Source organism: Pseudochaenichthys georgianus, chromosome 17 (assembly GCF_902827115.2).
Source record: "Pseudochaenichthys georgianus chromosome 17, fPseGeo1.2, whole genome shotgun sequence".
Classification (NCBI taxonomy): Eukaryota; Metazoa; Chordata; class Actinopteri; order Perciformes; family Channichthyidae; genus Pseudochaenichthys; species Pseudochaenichthys georgianus.
Window position 1 is genome coordinate 18,792,159 of NC_047519.1, and position 19,162 is coordinate 18,811,320.

General features: G+C 41.4%; 1 protein-coding gene across 1 annotated transcript in view; it reads right to left on the minus strand.

Annotated features, from left to right (window-relative positions):
* st3gal3b (ST3 beta-galactoside alpha-2,3-sialyltransferase 3b) overlaps window positions 1–19,162 on the minus strand; it is a 57,598-nt gene that overhangs the window by 10,612 nt on the left and 27,824 nt on the right. The window contains 4 exon segments of the mRNA XM_034104156.2: window positions 13,802–13,988; window positions 15,828–15,897; window positions 15,900–15,922; window positions 16,001–16,064. Of these exon segments, the coding sequence (XP_033960047.1) occupies window positions 13,802–13,988; window positions 15,828–15,897; window positions 15,900–15,922; window positions 16,001–16,064 (344 nt within the window).

Here is a 19,162-nt window from a genome sequence, read left to right on the forward strand (position 1 = left end):
TAGGTAAGTTTGAGAAACCGGCTCGAGATCGCTAGAATTTGAAAATACACAACCGGAGAAAATCTGCCACTTCCTTATAGAGCCCCTCCTCCAACACACACGAACGCGCACATGACCAATGAGGGCACGATATAAGTTTGTGCCCCGATGGAAGGCTGACAGGCCCGGGCTAAACGGATTGGTTGTACTTTTTACAGTATTACGGCTTCTACAGATGACATTTTTTTATGGATTTTTTGTCAAAGCACTTCAGATATTCATTGCTATCGGGATGTTAAGAGCATTCCATGGAATATAACAAAAAGTGTATCTCGAGCCGGTTTCTGAAACTTACCTACCCCACCTTTAAATGAATACAAAAAGGTTCAAACTAACTAACTTCATGAGCAATGCTGGAAATGTTTCGTTAAAAATGTTACACAGCACTGAAGTACTCAAAGCAATTCCAGTGAACAGGATGTGGCTTCCACTGCGGACTGACCTCTCCACAAGTGTGTATTAGTTTGTAGAGAAACACTGTTGAGCCAGTGGCATTTGACCATTACAGAGCAGGAAGCGGCAGAGTGCTCTTGCACCACATACTCCCTAAGCCCTGACACACAAATACACAGCTCAAAAGGTGAACTGAAGTGTGCGGCCTTGGTGTTGGCGCTGCCGCCCGGCTTTGGTCAGAGAGGAAATGGCTGTTTCCCCTCTCCCGCGACAGCTTTATGGTTAAATTGGTCTGGATTATTAGATTTAAGTGTGTGTGCAAGGCTGTGTGTTCCAATAAGGCACCTGTTAAAACAATCTTGAACTGGGAGAGTTAATTGTTTGAAATGGAAGGGGATACACTGGAGAGAGGTCGACATCACTCAGTCAGAAGAAAGTAAACGGAGACGTTACGATTTCCCTTGTGTTGACATTAGCCAAGTTTCCATCCAAATATAGCGCAAAATAAGTTTTCAATTCATGTGCATTTCCAGCCACGACTGATGTGGACATTAGGAGGTTCCTCACTAACACGGTGGGAGTAATCCTCCTGCCAGGTGTCATTAAACTACTGCACAGAAACCAAGAGAAAGGGTGCAACGAGTCAAAGTAATGCAAAGGACTCCAGTCAAACAATTCTCTTGGTTTTCACACATTTTAGTTTCTTCTTGGAACGCAAGCTTCAGTGGAGATTTAAGTTACTTTACCCTAAGTCTGTTTCATTCACATGTTGCTTTTAACCCAACATCAACTTATTCACCTCAGCCGATTGCCAAAGCTTTTTTCAAAATCGTTTTATTTAAAAAACGTGCTCCAAGCAGCATACCCACTCAGGTCTTTAATGAGCACATTTTGAAATGAGAACAAGTGGATGGAAACACATCCGGGGTGACCTTTTAACACTTAACGGCCATATATGTTGTTTTAAGTATTAAGGAGCCTTGAACAAACACTAAGAGGTAAACTTCTTAGCCAGTTAAATATTTCCTCGAGTAATGACATTATGGTTCTTATGACGACATCCCTTTAGCTTCTCTGCTGTCTAAGTGGTATTGATACAAACCGTTAATGCATCACTTAGAGTCGGCTAGACCATAGACGCGCTGAGTTTCTCTTTGTCAGTGTTGTCAGTCACAACAGAAGCTTTTGCAAAGGCTGAGTGTGTTTGTCTTGTCATTTCACAGCAGGAGGAACATCACAGCTATTCAAAGCCTTACCAAAGAGCTTAAAGCGCAGGATTAGAGCAAGACGATGTGAGAGGGTGAGGGAAGACCCGCTGTGAGCCAAGACAAGGGAGGGATCAAACGCATGGAAAAAGTGATGTCGACTAAGAAAGGCTGGGCGATATGGAAGCAAATCAAATATCACAACATTCTTGTTTGATGGAGACAATATGAGAGGGTGGATATTGGTTCTCTCACTACATATTTGCACACTGAGCATTTTGATAAGTAACCATCAGTACTGTGTCAATGAAAAAGGGAGGAAAGGCAAATAATAGCAAAGCTAAAAAGAGTCTAGTGGGTTCAGAAAATGACCTCTTTTTACTGTATTCTTTAAACCCAGGAAAAGACAACGTGATGATAATAACAACGTGTAGCCCTATTTGAGAGATACAGAAGTAAACAATACTTGCAAAAGTAAATACCTTTTGATTTCCGCCATGTATCTGTTCCGTACATCTCGACACAATGGAGGTAATTTGGGAAACTACTAAGAAGTAAGTAAGTATGGTTTTGTGGTGGTGAAAGACTTACATTAGGCTTGCCATAAAAGTGATGACATGCATCCCTCTCCAGTTGCAGACAACTTAAAGAAGAAAAGACACAGTTGCACTTCACAAATGGAAGTTGCCTAAATAAGAAACAGCTTGATTTAGAGCCTGGAGTTCTCCAACGAGCGTTTATGGTTTTCAGCGTGGTTGTTTCAGTGTTGGCAATAAAATGTAACTCACCTTTTAAACAGAAATCCGTCTATGCATTGAATGAAGCTAGTTTATAGTTCCCGAGAGAGTGAGTGGAAATAATGTAGAAAAGTGGAGCGCTGTAATACGAGAGGAAAGAAGAAAGAGTTTCACATCTGCCCGGTTACCACAGGTGGTTTCAAAGCCCTTACGTGTAAACTAATACACACAAACCCCAGCTTTCTGTTAGCCACACGTAGTAAAGCCAGACCAGCTTGTCACCAGATACAGTGTTTGTCTATTCTCAAAGTTTCAACCTATTCCTATGTGTGACCGGATCATCTCATAATATGGCTGCAATGACACAGAAGCCAATTAGCCAAAGCAGCTATCGTACTATGTAGCTGTCTGAGGACGTGTGTGTGGAGAGGAAGACTCGGGAGAGGAGGACTGAATCCCGGAAGGTAGACTTAAAGCAGTTTTGGAAACAAAAATGGCCGCGCTGAACTTTTAAGGATCACAATTAAGGTTGTTCTGGAGGTGATTAGCACTGTATACATGTTAGCCCTTTCAGTTTACGAGTTACAGTGTCTCACCACATAAGTGCTCCACTGGAGGAGAACCATTTCACAAAGAATGTTTGAAAAGGAGAGGGGTCTAGCAGCCTGGGATTAAGAGCCTCTGAAACCCTAGAGGTGGAGTACTGGAAAGCTGTGGTTATCTTATTGCAGTTTGTTACACAGGAATCTGAAGCATTCACCAATTTGCCTTTCTTGACACATGCCAAGACCTCTGCACCCATCGAGGTCATGGTGGTGTCTCCACTCTTGGCCTCTCGCAGGATACCCAGTGTGTGAAACCCTTGTCTCCACACTCCCATGACGACAAGCGTCAAACAGGGCCCAGACCTGACAGCACGGTGACCCTGAAGACGTGGAAGAGCAACATGGTTTCACAAGCAGGGAGCGTTGATCACTGAAGGGTAGGGAGGTGACTCATTTCTGAAACACAACACTCGGTAATCAGTGACATCCGGATCCTATGTTAGTCACTTGGATCGTGTTCAAAAACCATGTTTACAAGTATGTAAATGTTTATGAATGCATGTGTGCATGCTACTTTGGGCTTCTGCACAGATGTCTGGGCTTAAAAAAAAGAAACGAGCCTTATAGCGGTTATTTCTGTCTCACGGTGCATCCTTGGAGAGAGTTAGAAGACCATTTTGTTTTCTAAAACGCTGTCTTTAAAAATGACAATTCATGGCTTTTATATTGAGATTAACAAACGGATTCATAACAGTATTCTTGTGGGAAAGGAGTAAATTGGGAATTATCAGTGATGTGGAGCAACTGGCTATTTTGGTAATTCCTTGCTCACTTTCTTCCGAAGAGACATGCAGTGTTTATCAAATATTGGCTTAACTACAATATTTTCAAACCTCTGACTAATAACTCGTGGCTGTTTTTCTATTAAAGTTGAAGTGCCGCTACTCTCTTCCTTAAATTGTCTCCATCCATCATTTAGCAGCGAGAGCTCCTGTAAACAAACAGCAGAGCGAAAACACCGGCACTCCACCTTGGAACCCCGTGTTTACCACCGGCTGTATATCCTTCGCTGGCTCTGTTTGAAAATATCCCAGCATATACAAACAACTGTGGCCGTGTGTGCATGAACCACGAGGGTCTGCTGTGCACGAGTGCAACATTGAAAACTAGACATAGGAATAAAGACAATATCGACAATTGTGGAAATCGTGTTTGAGTGCGTTTGTAAACAGCGCGTAGCTGCGCAGTCAACTAGCCGGCTGCGTCCGTGGGGCCCGACTTTAAAGCGGGGTGACAAAGCTGAGTGGTGATCAGGCTTACCTGCAGCAATGAGGGGTAAGGGAAGTCGGATGCCTTCTGATGCGGCAGCTATATAATTGTACATGTAGCAAAGAGCTTCACTCGTCTCAAATGTGAGACACGTTCAGAGACAGAGAGACGGCTGCTTCTGCAAGCCAGAGATCTGATCAAGGTCAAGTTTGCAAATCTCAGACTTGTGCGTGTGAGTGAATGGGAGTTTTTGAGTGTGTCTTTTTGAGAGTGTACAAAAACAGTAAATAACAGATTGGGAAACTGCCTCGCTAATTTGTATTCAGTTCAGCCATCCAAGAACGCCTGTAGGCATTTGAAAAAAGGCACAATAGCGCAGGAAAGTCGAGCACTCTCACAACTGGATGGGGTGAGTCACTTGCGGCTTCAAAGCAACCTTGTACCACCCACCAACCTTTTAAAAAGAGAAGGACATACACTTGCTTTCATAACCGCAGAAGGAGAGTGAAAAGCATCCCTCGCAGCTGCAAGTGTGCGTCGTACACAAAGAAATCCCTCGGCTGGACTGAGAGAAGTAAAAGCTCCTGAAGGACAAATGTCCCGAGTCACATGATGTCTCTGTCTGGGATGGACTGAATGGATGTGAGGCCAAAGGAAGAGATGCTTGTTGTTACACGGTGACAATGTCATGCTGCATATCCTAATGAATGAGATATCTCTTTTATAAACTAATTTGCTTTTATTGATTAGGATAACTATTGTCTGGTAATAAAATAAAACATGTACGAGTCACTGTTTTTTGGAGAAGTGTCCCTCGAGTTAAAAATAAAATAAGAAATGTACATACACACAAACACCTCTTCATGTGTAAGTTTCCACTGCATTAGTCTGGGCGAGGTGTAAGTCTGACACAATGAAGCTAGGATAACAGTCTTTAAGGACTTTAGTTCCCTTCATGTTGTGGTGAGACTGAAAATCCACTTTCCATAGTCAACACATACCGTTGCCCCGGTAACATGTGGTTTTTAAGAGAGATTATAATTTCAACATTTTGTCAGCCTTCATGCTGCTTTAAAGTAAACATTAACACAGTGCTTGTTTCTTTGTGCGTTCTCCTGAAGTGATCAATTTGAATCAGAACGAATGAAACGGTAATGTGTTCAAGATGTGTTTAATGACGCTTCATTAAATCAGCAAGTGCTTTAAATTAGTTTGTCTAAATGATCCATTATATGAATTAACTCATTAACACTGGCAATGAGTTTATAACTAATCAATTAATGAAATTGCTCAATTCGTATTTCATACAAAAATTTTAGAAACGGCTGTACCCCCTCCTAAAATTTGAAAAGGTCCCACTTTTGACTGTTTTTCATTATAATAAACTGAATATATTTATATTTTTTTACTGAGGAAACATTGTATTGAACTTTGACTTTCAGAAACTGAAATGGAAATGTGTCACATGTTTACAATGTATAGACTAGGGATGGGAACGATTAATCGAATATTCGAAATGATTCAGGTATTCGAATAATTATTCATGTATTCGAATATGAGTTATGAATTTTTTTTATTTTTTTTTTGTATTAATTTTTTTTTTGGGAGGGATGCCTAAGTTGATTACATATTATCAAATTGAATAATTCAATGTATACGACAGTGCCATAGCTAAATGTGTTGGGTGACGTCTAAAGGTGTGTTTTGCTCCGCTCACCGGTCCCTCACAGGGGCAGAGCTGCAGGTGCTGATCTCTCTCTCTCGTGTCCGGTTATACTATACTCGCGTTTATGTCCAAATCCATCAGATCTAGCTAGTTCTAGCCAATGACATGGCTGCTGCCCCTCCCTACACGCAGATCACGCAGACTCAAACCTCATCTTAGGCCCAAATGTGGCACAAATGAGCTCCGCAGCCATTGTGAGGTTCCGGCGCTAACAGTTCACGAGCGTGCTCCTCCGCCCCGTCAACACTCGCGACACATGAGTGGCCAGCCTAAACAACAATAAGCGCTGCTTGGCAACCGTGTGTGGCGGCAAAGTACATAGACATTTTGACAGGAAAGATTTAGTTTTGCCGGTATTCAACATATTTTACCAGTCATAGTCCAGTAATTATTTACACTCTAAGAAGAGTCCTACACAACAGACATGGCGTCAAAAAGGAGTAATGTGTGGAAATATTTCAACCAGGTTAGTGAGTGCGGTGTAGAGGTCAAACTATGCGAAATTAAACTTATATATACATGCTATAGAGAACCGCAGTGACGCGTCCTAAAACCCGGAAGTAAGTTAGCATTTTTAGCACTTCCGGTTCCTTCGTCAAAAAAGCAATGTATTTTCTCCATAGGGTTTTGGAAAATAGCTCGAAATAAGGTCTGTGGTTGACACAAATTTAAGAGATAAATCACGTTTTGTTCTACGACAGTAGATACATCAGCAGTGACCCCACTGGTGATTTTTGAAGAGTTTACGTGTCTGAAAAACGATGGTTGTTACCGAGTGGCTGAATAGAACAGAAATGGTCGAGTCCGTTGTACGTCATTACGCCTACACACGTAAACACTCCCGCTAAGTTTGTTTCCCCCTGTGTTCTGCTTGAAAGCAAGTACCTGCCTATCTTTAGTAGCCTATCTGTAGTCTCTTTAGTATCTGTATATCTATATCTTACCATTAGAATCTCTATTTTTGAAATGGTCATTTTTAACACCGTAGTTTTATAAATTATAGAATAATTAATTACCAGTGTTTTCCAATTTTACTCGGCAGTTCATTTCGTTGGCTAACGTTAGCTAAAGCTAGCGCTACTAGTTAGCTACGCAATGGTTTGTTGCTTTGCTCCGGGTTGCAGCCACAGGTCTTCGCATGAAACGTGCTCGTTCTATCGTTTCCCGGCCAATGTTTTCCAAAGGAGAGTCTGGATTCGTGCCATGAGGTAAGCTGACGTTACATTGTTGTCCATGTCACGGTGAAATGTAAATGATGGGTAGTGTATCGCCGTTTTAGAGATGGCACTGCTGAAAAGACCGCAACATAAGTAAAGATAATGAATACATCCTATTAAAACCTGTGTGGCTTATATGATAAGTCTAATTAGTACAAGCAGCATAACGTTTCACCATGTAACTAAAGATTGTAGTCAGGGAAATCAGTTTGACATATTGAACTAATAACAAATCACCTCTGGCTGGCAGAGAACTCTCTGCTCCATAGCTTCTCTTGGCCGTAACATCACATGTACATTTTACATTTATATTCAATTTAATATTCCATCCCTAACATACTTTTGTATATATAATAACTTATATTTTGTTTTTCTTGTTATGCTGCTGCAACACAAACATTTCCCAAATTGGGATCAATACAGTAATATCTTAATTAATTAAGAAATATAACTATTATAATTAGTGTAGCAGCTGACACCTATTTTCAATATGGATTAATCTACCTTTATTTCTTTAGTTCAATTTTGATCTAGAAAAATGTCAAAATAGTGAAAATGTTCACGAGACAAAGTGCAAGGTTATATCTTTAGATGTTTTGTTTTAGCCTATGTACTGTATGTCTTAATGCTCTTATATGTGACGATGTGACTTCCATGAAACTAATATTTTATATCTTCCCAACAGACGAGCTGACAGGAAGCCTAACCCCCTAAACGCACCAGGAGCGTCTGCGCCGCGTTACGGCCGCGCCGCGGCGGTCGTAAGGATCGCGGCCACTCTAGTCAATGGGTGCTATTCCACCACACGCGCCGCGTTACGGCTCAGACGCGTCCCAGAAGCGGCTCGGCGCAGCGCTTCTCTAAAATTAGGATGAATCCTATTTTTGCCGCGGCGCAGCCGTAAGGTAAGGTCGGACAGGCAGCCCCCCCCCCTCGCAGGAAGTGGAAAGGTGAGCATCCGGGCCAGGCCCATCCCGCGTATATACTAATTTAGCAGACCCCCCTCCTTCATCACAACACCTCCACTACGATACGCACAATGGACGACGAGGAGTTCATAATGGAAGTGGAGAAACACACAATTGTATACGATGTAACCAATGCTTTTTACAAGGACAACATCAGAAAGGACAAGGCCTGGTTTTTAGTCGCTGCAGTTTGTGGAGTGGAAGGTAACAACTACATATTAATGTTTTAAAGTTAATTAAGAACTGCGAGGCTGCACACACGACGCTCCGCTACGTAACGCGGCGCAGACGCTCCTGGTGTGTTTAGGGGGTAACACTCTAACAACCACAACATTGCAAAGGCGAGTAAATGTAAATTAAACGATTCACAATTTCTTAATTTCTTCTTCTTTCTTGCAGTGAGGTGAAGCTGACCTTGCACTTGGTGCCAGTAAGGATGCTCCTCACGCAGGCTGAATGTTTCTCCTTCCTTACTGACACAGAAGCCCTTGATTTGCAATGCTTCACTAATTGTCATTTCCCTGGCTCCGTAGGGACACTTTACCTCCAGCACAGCGGAAGACCCTACCAGACCATCTGGAGATGCCCCCAACACTCCTGATTGGGAGAGCCACAAACCTGACTCATGGACCTGCATCTGGGTTTGCAGTGGTGAATGCCCTGACGCCCTCACATTCATTCATAGTCCCCCACTGTACAGACAAAACACCACCAAGGGTCTGTTGTTGCCCTAGCACCCTGGCACTAAGGGAAGCAGTCGCACGCTTTGACCTCAGGACAGCTCCAAAGTTGCTGGCAGTCAACCTTCCTTTCCTGAACCAATGCCAGTTTGGGTTGGTTTGCTGACCAGTGGTAGCCACCTGAATTGCCCTCTGTTGCTCCTCAGACAATGCCATGCTTGCCACAATTGCCTCAGGTCCCTGATGCCCAACAGATTTGAGAATTTCAGGAACAGTAAGTGTTTCCAAGCTGTAGTGTTCCTCTTCTGGCTCGGGGGAGAGAAGCCAAGACATTCCTGAGAACCTGCCCCCGAGTCTGTCCCTCAGCCAGTCACGATCTCCGGAGGTGGGCTCTCTTGTCAACGGGTTGAATGAGTTATTGGTTGGAGGAAATAGCTCCTCCACTGAATGCGTACGTTTAGCTGCCTTTGGCTTCTTCCACTGACAGGGGGTGTCAGTGCAGCTGAAAGTGTGGATGGCTAATGCAGCCGCATGACTGCATCTCCATTCTCCACGTGGGCATTCACATTTTGTGGAGAGAATTCCCTCTTCTCCTGTAGATACCTGTGGTGGTGGGATTGTTTTATTATTTCAAATATATTTACATTTGTAATGCCTTCCTTTAATTGTTTATAGCCTACTGTATGTTTATTTCATGGATATTTCTGTGTTTTCTGGTGTGTAATATTTGTAATCTCGGGGCCTCTTCTCTTTAACGTCTACATGCTACCACTGGCTCAGATAATGAAGAACAACAAAATAAGTTACCATAGCTATGCAGATGACACACACATTTACGTAACAATTTCACCAGGAGACTATGCTCCAATTCAAACACTGAGTAAGTGCATTGAACAAATCAATGACTGGATGTGTCAGAACTTTCTCCAATTAAACAAAGATAAAACTGAGGTAATGGTTTTTGGAGCCAAGTCAGAACGTATAAAAGTTAGTGCTGAGCTTCAGCCTGCAATGTTCAAACCAACAGATAAGCCAGAAATCTAGGTGTAGTCATGGACTCTGACCTGAGGTTCAACAGTCACATTAAAACAGTTACTAAATCAGCCAACTATCACCTAAAGAATATATCTAGGATTAAAAGACTAATGTCACAGCAGGATTTGGAAAAACTTGTCCGTTATCTTCAGTAGACTCGACTACTGCAATGGTGGTCTTCACAGGTCTCACTAAAACATCTATTAGGAAGCTGCAGTCCTCACTAACACTAAGAAAGTGGATCACATCACTCCCTGTTCTGAAGTCTTACACTGGCTTCCTGTGTGTCAAAGAATAGATTTCAAAATATTGCTGCTGGTTTATAAAGCCCTGAATGGTTTAGGCCCAAAATACATTTCTGACCTCCTGCTAAACTATGAACCATCCAGATCTCTCAGGTCTTCAGGGACTGGTCAGCTTTCTGTCCCCAGAGTCAGACTAAACATGGAGAAACAGCGTTCAGTTATTATGCTCCAAGTATCTGGAACAAACTCCCAGAAACCTGCAGGTCCGCAGCAACTCTTACTACTTTTAAATCCAGCAAGAAGACTTTTCTTTTTGCCGCTGCTTTTAATTGAACTATTCACATCTTAAACTGCACTGTAAACTTTTATATCCATGTATTTTTCTTTAATGTTATTTATTAGCTTTTCTTTTAATGACTGGGTTTTAAATGCCATTTCTTAATGTCTTTCATTTTTTGTAAAGCACTTTGAATTGCCATGTGTTGAAAAGTGCTATATAAATAAACTTGCCTTGCCTAATAAAGATTTCATGTGACACATAAAATGGATTTGTTGATGGGGAATTAATGTGAATAAATTAACTCTAGGTTAACGGTACTCTTGCTATAACTACTCACCGACACTATAAACCTTGTCCCTCATGCTAGCCCTGACAACACCGGTAGCACACCTTACTCTAGGCTGCACTGTTTTACGTGTCCTGACTTGTAGTGGTTCTCTCCTCTATCTACACTCTTCTTGTCATCTTTGTAAAAACGATATCAGACTGGTCATTGACAGCCATGACTGCTAGTTAAATTCAGTGTGGCTAAAATGAAAAGCTTTGTTAAAATATGCAAGCACGCGGAAGTCAAAGTCAGCTTTATTGTAAACAAATTCTACATGTGTTATACATCCAGAGATATCGTTTCCCACAGTGTGACATGTAGCCTATACATAAAACAAAAAGGGCCTAGATAAACGGGGTATACAGTTTAAAATGTTAATATATTTAAAGTGTTCAAAGTGCAGTTTCAGTGCAAGTCAGTTGAAACGATCTTAAGTTGGCGTGACGTTGAAGTCGTGCGACCCTGCTGCTGTACTGGCTTGTAGTTCTTTATAGCATAACTTAGCATTTCGCTTTTGGCGACTAGATTTATGATTAAAAAATTCTAAAAGTAGGAGAGACATGTGGAGATTATCCGGCTGAACAAAACGTGATCCTTCTCTTAAATGTGTGTCAACCACAGACCTTATTTCGAGCTATTTTCCAAAATCCTATGGAGAAATTGCATTGAGTTTTTGACGAAGGAACCGGAAGAAGTTTACATCCGGGTTTAGGACGCGTCACTGCGGTTCTCTATACCGCAACCTGCATTCCAGCTGAGAGGGTCTTCTCTACAGCTGGCCTGATTGTGAATCGCCTCCATGCCTTCAAACTGTGATCACCAGTTCAATACATTTGACAAATTCGACGTGGCTTCTACACTTATTTGAACATGTATGTATTTAAAAAAAAATATTGAAAAGAAATTGGGTAAAAAAAAAAAAAAATCCCAAAAAAAAAATCCTGAAAATTTTTTTTACCATTTTTTTTTTTTATAGGATGTGTACATTTCGGTTAACCGGTTAACCGTTTTTGGGGGGTCGAATATTCGAATATACATTTGCTTTCAAATTCCCATCCCTAGTATAGACTAAACAATTAATTATTAAAACAAGCTGCAGATGAATCGATATGTAAAAGAACATTAGCTGCAGCCCTACAACAAAATGCATTCATTACCGTTATAAAATAAATACTTGGACATACAGTAGTCCACAAACCATCTGATACAACAAATCGCACCTATACTTTAACAGAATATCTAAGGGCAAAAGTAACAGGGTAGAAAAGGCAACACAGAACATTTAAGCAACTGACCAACATTGCCATTAGAGTCTTAGTATGTGGGGTAAAAACTGTTGTTGGTATGTGTGTGACGTTTCTATGTATGTACGACACGAATGTTCATTGTCTACCTATTGTGGAAAACTATCAATAGGTCCGCTTGGGTCCTTGCACATGTCAGTTCTCTTCTTCCATGTTATCATCAAGGCTCTGACCAAACAACACTGACTTTTTTTTTGTTCCCTGATTTTTAACCCATGAGAAACATTCTTCCTTCCTCCGCAGATCAAAGAGGGCTGAGTCAGGCGCCGGATCAATTATCCCGGGCAGCCATTTCCACTGTCCTCTCTTTCTGACACACCAGACAAATCTGGGCCCTATCAAAGGCCGAAGGGGCCATCAGCCAGCCAAGCTATTTTCCTCTGTTTTACTTTACTATTACCTTCCACTGCTCATTTTCTTTTCCTCAGCTATTATCCCTTTACCCCATTTCACATGATCCTTTCCATCTAGCTTCCTTCCATTCTTTCAACCTTTAATCCAGCTTCACACCATTTCTTGGTTGAGCTGCCCTTTCCATCGCCTATTATAACAGTATTGTGCTTTCCACTATATTTCCTTTCTCCCCGTTTCCCTCACTCATACGATTATGACAAATGTCACCTTGTGAAATCCCCAGCTGGCAGCTGCTTCCCTAAAGTCACACAGCTTGCTGGAAAATAAAGCATTTTTCTTGAATTCTCGTTTGCCATATTAGACGGAGGCATCCCTCACGAAGAAAGGGGTCAATTAGTTTAGCTATTCTGCCTGTATGGACCTTTAGGAATATGTTTTTAAATGGTTCAGCCCATTTGCCGACAATTCAAAAACCGTAAGGTTATTTTTACTACATTTAATATTTTTAATTGACTGGGAAACCAATATGTCATTAAGATAAATTGGAAGAGGTATGGTTTGAAATAAAACGTTAAAGATATTAAGCACTCTTTTGAAAACAGTCAGCTCTAGTAAATGGACTAAAGCAAGACACTAGTATGGTCCTTCCATGTATAAAACATTTTATTAAAATGCTTTTTTTATTTCATAAAGAGCTTTAACTGAGTACTCCTGCCATCCTGGAGTTGAATAGACCCAAAACAACCTCACTAGTGATACTAGAGACTGTTCAACAAGAACAAATGGGAGTGCTTATAGGAGCTTTTTTTGTGACAATGGATATAAAAAGGACGGACAAGCCTTTTGTACTTAAAAAAGATAAGCCCGCTCTGTCATTCAGTCTGACCCTCGAGATTAAGAGGCCAGTTCACTGAGAATATTTTGTATTTTTGAGTCATGGTCATGTATTTTTTAGGTAAATTAATCAAAAAATGTGAGAGAACAGGTTAAGAAATAATCAGTATTATTATTATTGATGAGAAAACGACAAAGGATAATGAAGAAAATCTACTCGGGTGCCGGAGAAAGAAGACAACATAACTCGTATACAACTATCCTTTCCACAGAAAAGCAAACCATCTAAAACACTGCATTATCTAGTTTAGATTCAAGTCGTCTTCTCAAATTATTTACGAAACGGCTTATATTTCCACAGGAAGGAATGTACAGAATGTGATCTGGGGTTGGAACGATATGATCTGCTAAAACAAAACACATAACTCAAAAATTCAGAAATAGAAATTCTCTAAAGTGTAATTCCGTGAGCGCAGGTCCAACACAGACATAATGTGGAAGAATGCTGAATGAGGAAGACAGCTGATGAGACGCAGTGCTGCGAGTCATCATTCTGATTATATCAGGGTTGTGTTCATTCATGTTTAATGTGTTCACCATTTTCTCTTTATCCTTTAATGATTTAAAAAGAAGAATCCTTACCAGTTTCTCCTTGAAGACCATCTGTCGGAGCCACTTGAAATCCAGGGGTTTGAAAGCGGAAAAAACAAAAAGGGAGTCTTTTTCATAGTTGTCGCTCTTCTGGATCGCTCCCTCTGGATAGGTAATCCTAATGGTGGTTTTGGTCCCCACGTCTTTGCGGTAACCTTTTACCGGGGCTTCATTCAACCTGCCAGCACAACAAAACAATGTCTTAGTGACTGGGATGTGGGTTCAAAAAGCCCATGGCACAGAAGTTAAGCACCTGGGATGTTTTCTCTTTTTATTTATCAACTGTTGTTCATTCACATATTGGTAAAGTGTTGCCTTGTGTATAGCAGGGATGCTCCGATCGCCGGAATCAGTATCGGCCCCACATCGAGTGGGCGGGGCCTATGGGGATCTTCCATTTAAAGTGATGTTTAAAACTCAGTTAATGGGGCTCATTCACTGGCGCTTCCACAAACAACAACCAACATAATTATTACATTCAAATGAAGTACATTATTCAAGTTTACATTAACTTTGGATAATAACACGGGAGAAATTAGCGGAAGCGCTCTCTTTTCCTCTCTCCCCCTCTCCCGACAGCCTGTCAGTATCGTCTCATGCAGCTCACTGATCCAGTAATGAGCGAGCCGACAGTGAGTAATACATATATTTATAACTAGTTTAGCTAGTTCCAGAGGTAGATAAAATAGCTAAGTGTGTTAGGTCTAATTCTTACGGCCCGTCCACACAGCGGCGTGCGTTGACGCTTCACCATTCGCCAAACTACATTGTGGGAAGCGATGCGGAGCTTTGCTGGCGTGGCTCGCTGCAAAAGTTGAGCAATGTTCAACTTTTGACGCCTCGGCAGAAGCGTCAGCCAATCGAATCATATGCCAGTACAAGCTCTAGCCAATCAAGCCGCTTCTTGTGTGTCAGTGGCGAGAGATTTATGTGATTGGTTGTTGGTCGAGTTTCAGACACGCCCGCCGGCAAGCTTCAACGCACGCCGCTGTGTGGACGGGCCGTTACGTTCTGCGAGGCTTCAAAAGTTGAACATTGCTCAACTTTTGCAACGAGCAAAGCTCCGCTTCCCACAATGCAGTTTGGCGAAAAGTGACGTCACCCCATTCAAAGTTAATGGTGAAGCTTTCAACGCGCGCCGCTGTGTGGACGGGCCGTTAGCGTGTGTTTCGCTCCGCTCACCGGTCCGTCACAGCGGGTGGAGCTGCAGGATTTCTGCTTCACACACGTTGCATACCGCTATTTTATTGTCTTTTTCTGACACCTTCAAATATTGCCAGACCGGTGAAGCCATTTTGGCGTAGCTTGTTTTGCCCGCGCACAGAGAGAAAAGTGTCATGTAATCTTACGTCATCATTTTACGTCATCATTTTACGTCATGCGATCGTCTCTCGCGATCGTCATTTTTAGAGAGCACCGATCGATCGGCAGAGAGTGAGTATCCCTATTGTAGTGTTTCCACAATGTGTATGGCGACAAATTGCTGAAACATTCATATTCGAAGCAATTTTTTGCCAAGTAGGTTAATACGTACAAGGAATTTCCCTTGATGTATATGGTCCATACATAAACACAGTTAAACTAGATAAATTGTAAGACAACGACCAACATTTTTATCAATTATACGAAAATATTAAAAAAAATATATATGACATAATACTCGGGATAATAAAATAAAATGTGGAATATTAAACTAAAAGCGGAAAGCTGTGTAAAGGAATTAGCTTTGATTTATATGGTGCAAACATAAACACAGTTAAAGATAAAGCTTAAGAAAAACGACCCAAAAGTAAAACAATTATACAAAATATAAATTTTTTTAAATGATCATAACACTAGAATATAGAGAAATATTACAAAAATTACGTACAGTATAAGATGACTCGGAAAAATATAATAAAATGTGCAGTATTGTAACGAAATGTGGAAAGCTGGGTAGCTTTATGTGCAAAATATTCTGAGGGTTGTGCATGACTGACAGTATCAAATAAACAAGATATATAATATATATTCTCACCTCACTACGACATCGTATTCATCTATACGGGAGCCCAGAGACTTGTTGAACAGGATTCCCCCGTTGCCACAATGATGCATCTTTTACAGCTGAGACTACGGGGAAGCAGGGTCAGACGTTAGTAACATAAAGAAGTGATGGATAGACGATGTTGGGTGAGCAGCAACAATTACCTGTCCAGATGCTCCCCGAGTCCATAATATTTTGTGGCAGTGAGAATGCTGTCTATGACTTTCTCTGCAGAGGAAAGGAAAAAATGAGCATCCATGGTGAGAGGACAATTCAGATCACATGTCACCTTCAGTTCTTACATGAGCGTGCCAAAAATAAATACTTAAACAGGTCATTTCTTCTCCGCAGCAGTCGGTGTATTTATATATTGGTGAATAATTGCTTTCTTGGCAATGAATTGGAGACTTGGTACAACTAATGCCAAATGCAGGTGTTTCCTTAAGCACTCCTTATGGACTTAATAATGAAAATGAGAAAAGACAAGTGAGGGAATGTCCTCCTTGCCAAGGACTTTGACATACCACTAGAAATAAAGCAATCTAGGTGGTCTTGAAGACCTTTGGAGGAGAGAACTTCCTCTCTCCGTTTTATTCAGTCCACAGATAAGGAGCGACCAATCAGCACCACAGAAGTAGTGCTGATGGGATGATGGAGGGAAGAAAGCTGTTGTGTTCTTGAGGGGAGTGGATCTGGTAGAAACAGACATAGGGTTTGGGATGGTATGCGCGTGTGCCGTGTGTGTGTTGTGTGTGTTGTGTGTGTGTGTGTGTGTGTGGGTGTGTGTGTGTGTGTGTGTTGTGTGTGTGTGTGTGTGTGTGTGTGTGTGTGTGTGTGTGTGTGGTGTGTGTGTGTGTGTGTGTGTGTGTGTGTGTGTGTGTGTGTGTGTGTGTGTGTAGAAACTCCTCCCATAAAAAGCACTCAGGGAGGAATGCTGTTTTCAAACAAGCACATTCTCCTGGTTAAGTGGGCGATGTGGAGCTCGTCTCCCTGCGCGGCCAGCACCCCTCTGATCGCAGGGTGAGAATCGGGGATGTTTAGGCCATAGCGCGCATTCCTGCCATGTTCTACGGGGCATGCTGCTCGACTCATGCTTCCTGTATTAGATATTACATGTATTTCTCCCCCCCCTCCTGACCATTTTTAGGCCTCATGCTTTTAATTCATCATCGCGACGTCCAAAATGTGTAGAATCCATTACAGTTGTTTCTCTCTTTGATCCAAGTTACGTTTGCAGTAATGCGGAAGCACCAAAGAAGGGTTGTCTTTGGATTTAATTATAGCAGTTAATCATCCGTCCTTTATTTTTCGTTGTATATTTAAGTACAATGACAATAAAGGTTTTCTATTCCAAATCAATTATATTCTATTTATTGCATGAAAAGAAATCTCCCTGTGTCACATTTAATAAAAGTTAAAGGCATTTTTATGGCTCTCTCTACTTCACTTAATATAATCACCATATAGCACAGTCTGCAAAGGGGGGCCGAGAGAAACCAGAAAAAGTGAGAGTCAAGGCAGAGGGAGAACGAGAGTTTGGACTGGGGGCCTCAGAGCAGTTTGAGAGACATATTGCAGCATATTTCACCCGGGCTAACGATCCTAATGATTAACCTGCCGAGGAGAGGCGAGCAGAGGCAACAGCCCATTGTTTGGATGTGGTGTCGATGTCTGGCATCAAGCATCACCCCGAACAGCATAAACACACGCCGAGGACCACACCTGGATCCAAGCGGGTGAAAAGTGAAAAATCACAATGGACAGGACTCTCTTCCAGAGGACGACATGGAAGCTAAGTACCCGGGGTAAACATTTCAGCGAAGTATGTCTCCTGGTAGAGCCGAAGACGAATGGCTGTAGGTTCAGACTGTGGTCCAACAAGGAACTCTTGAAATGGCAAAAATCTTTAGTGGTAACAGTGGAAGGTAGGAAGCATCTTGTGATACATAAACACAGACACATTGTTGGAAGAGTGTAGTCTAAACAATAGAATTGAATATTGTGATGATAGCGGGAGATATTTGTCAGAGCTGCTCTTTGGTAGACCTTTTACTCAGCATCAACTGCCATGGTTAAAAATAGGAAACATCTATAATTTTGACTGGTGTTGTTGACTTGTTTATCAAAGATACTGATAACTAAATCTTGAAAACATATCTGTAGGGACCAAAGTGGTACAGTCTTTATTTGAACTTTGTACGCCGAAAAACGTTAAATACAATATGGTAGCACTTTTCAACATCTTTCTGGCTGGACCATGTTGCATCCTTACTAATTCTAAGTATGTTTGGGACTTCAGTTTGGGGGAAATTGAGACTGAAACAATCGCGTTCCACAGTGAAAACCCAATTGCCCAGAAATATGATTCATCGATCTGCTGATCATTTAAGAGAAACTGTTATTGAAAAGACATTTAGGTTCAATACTCAAGACCCTGCTGAAATTAAGCAAATGTTGTTGTTTTTTTGTGGTGACTATTTCATATATTTAACAGTGGTTTTATGAATGTACTCAGAGACTCTTGTCTCATGTTACACAAAAGAAAGAAGCAGTGGCAATAACATCAAACTCCTATAATTATTAATCAAAATAAATAAAACATTGCACTCAACAACTGCTAGAAGGAAATAATGCATAAAGGCTTATTTCCGTTAGCTACATCTCTTTAGCCAAATGTTGATTTTCTCCAAATATATTGGAGTCAATTCATTTTCTGTATAATCCTTTGCCTGCCTGATTATTTTTTATTTATTTACTTAAAGTTCTCTTTGGATGAAGAGATATCATTTGTTTCATTTTATAAAAAGTAACAAAACCAAAATAACAGTTGGTGTAAAATATAGCCTATTACTCAAAGTGACTGTTCAGTGGCTGACTGGCATCCTGCAGAGCTGACGTTATTTTCTTTCTCTGAGACCGAATCAAAGCAGCTTTAATGTTGACGATGTGGTGATGCAGAGCCAAAGATACCTCATGGCAAAATAAAAAGTAAAAAATAAATCTCCTGCCCCCGTCCACCTCCGCCACTCCATGTTCCAATTTGGAATCCTTTGTGGCGTTCTATTCAGGATCACACGTATCCTCTCTCCACATGAGTACCACTAAAGGGAAACCCCAGTGCCATGGCAAGTCCATGGAGAAAAACAGAAACCAGGTGTAAACACTCACACAGGTGTGCTCTTTTGATAGCAACTCAACTGTGTGTGTGTCTGTGTGTGTTCATGTGACAGCGGAGAACTTGCACAGAGCACAAAGGGTAACATTCACTGTAGCTTCTAAGTATTGGAAAATATGTGGCAGAGCATGTCACTGAAGTCAGTGTAATG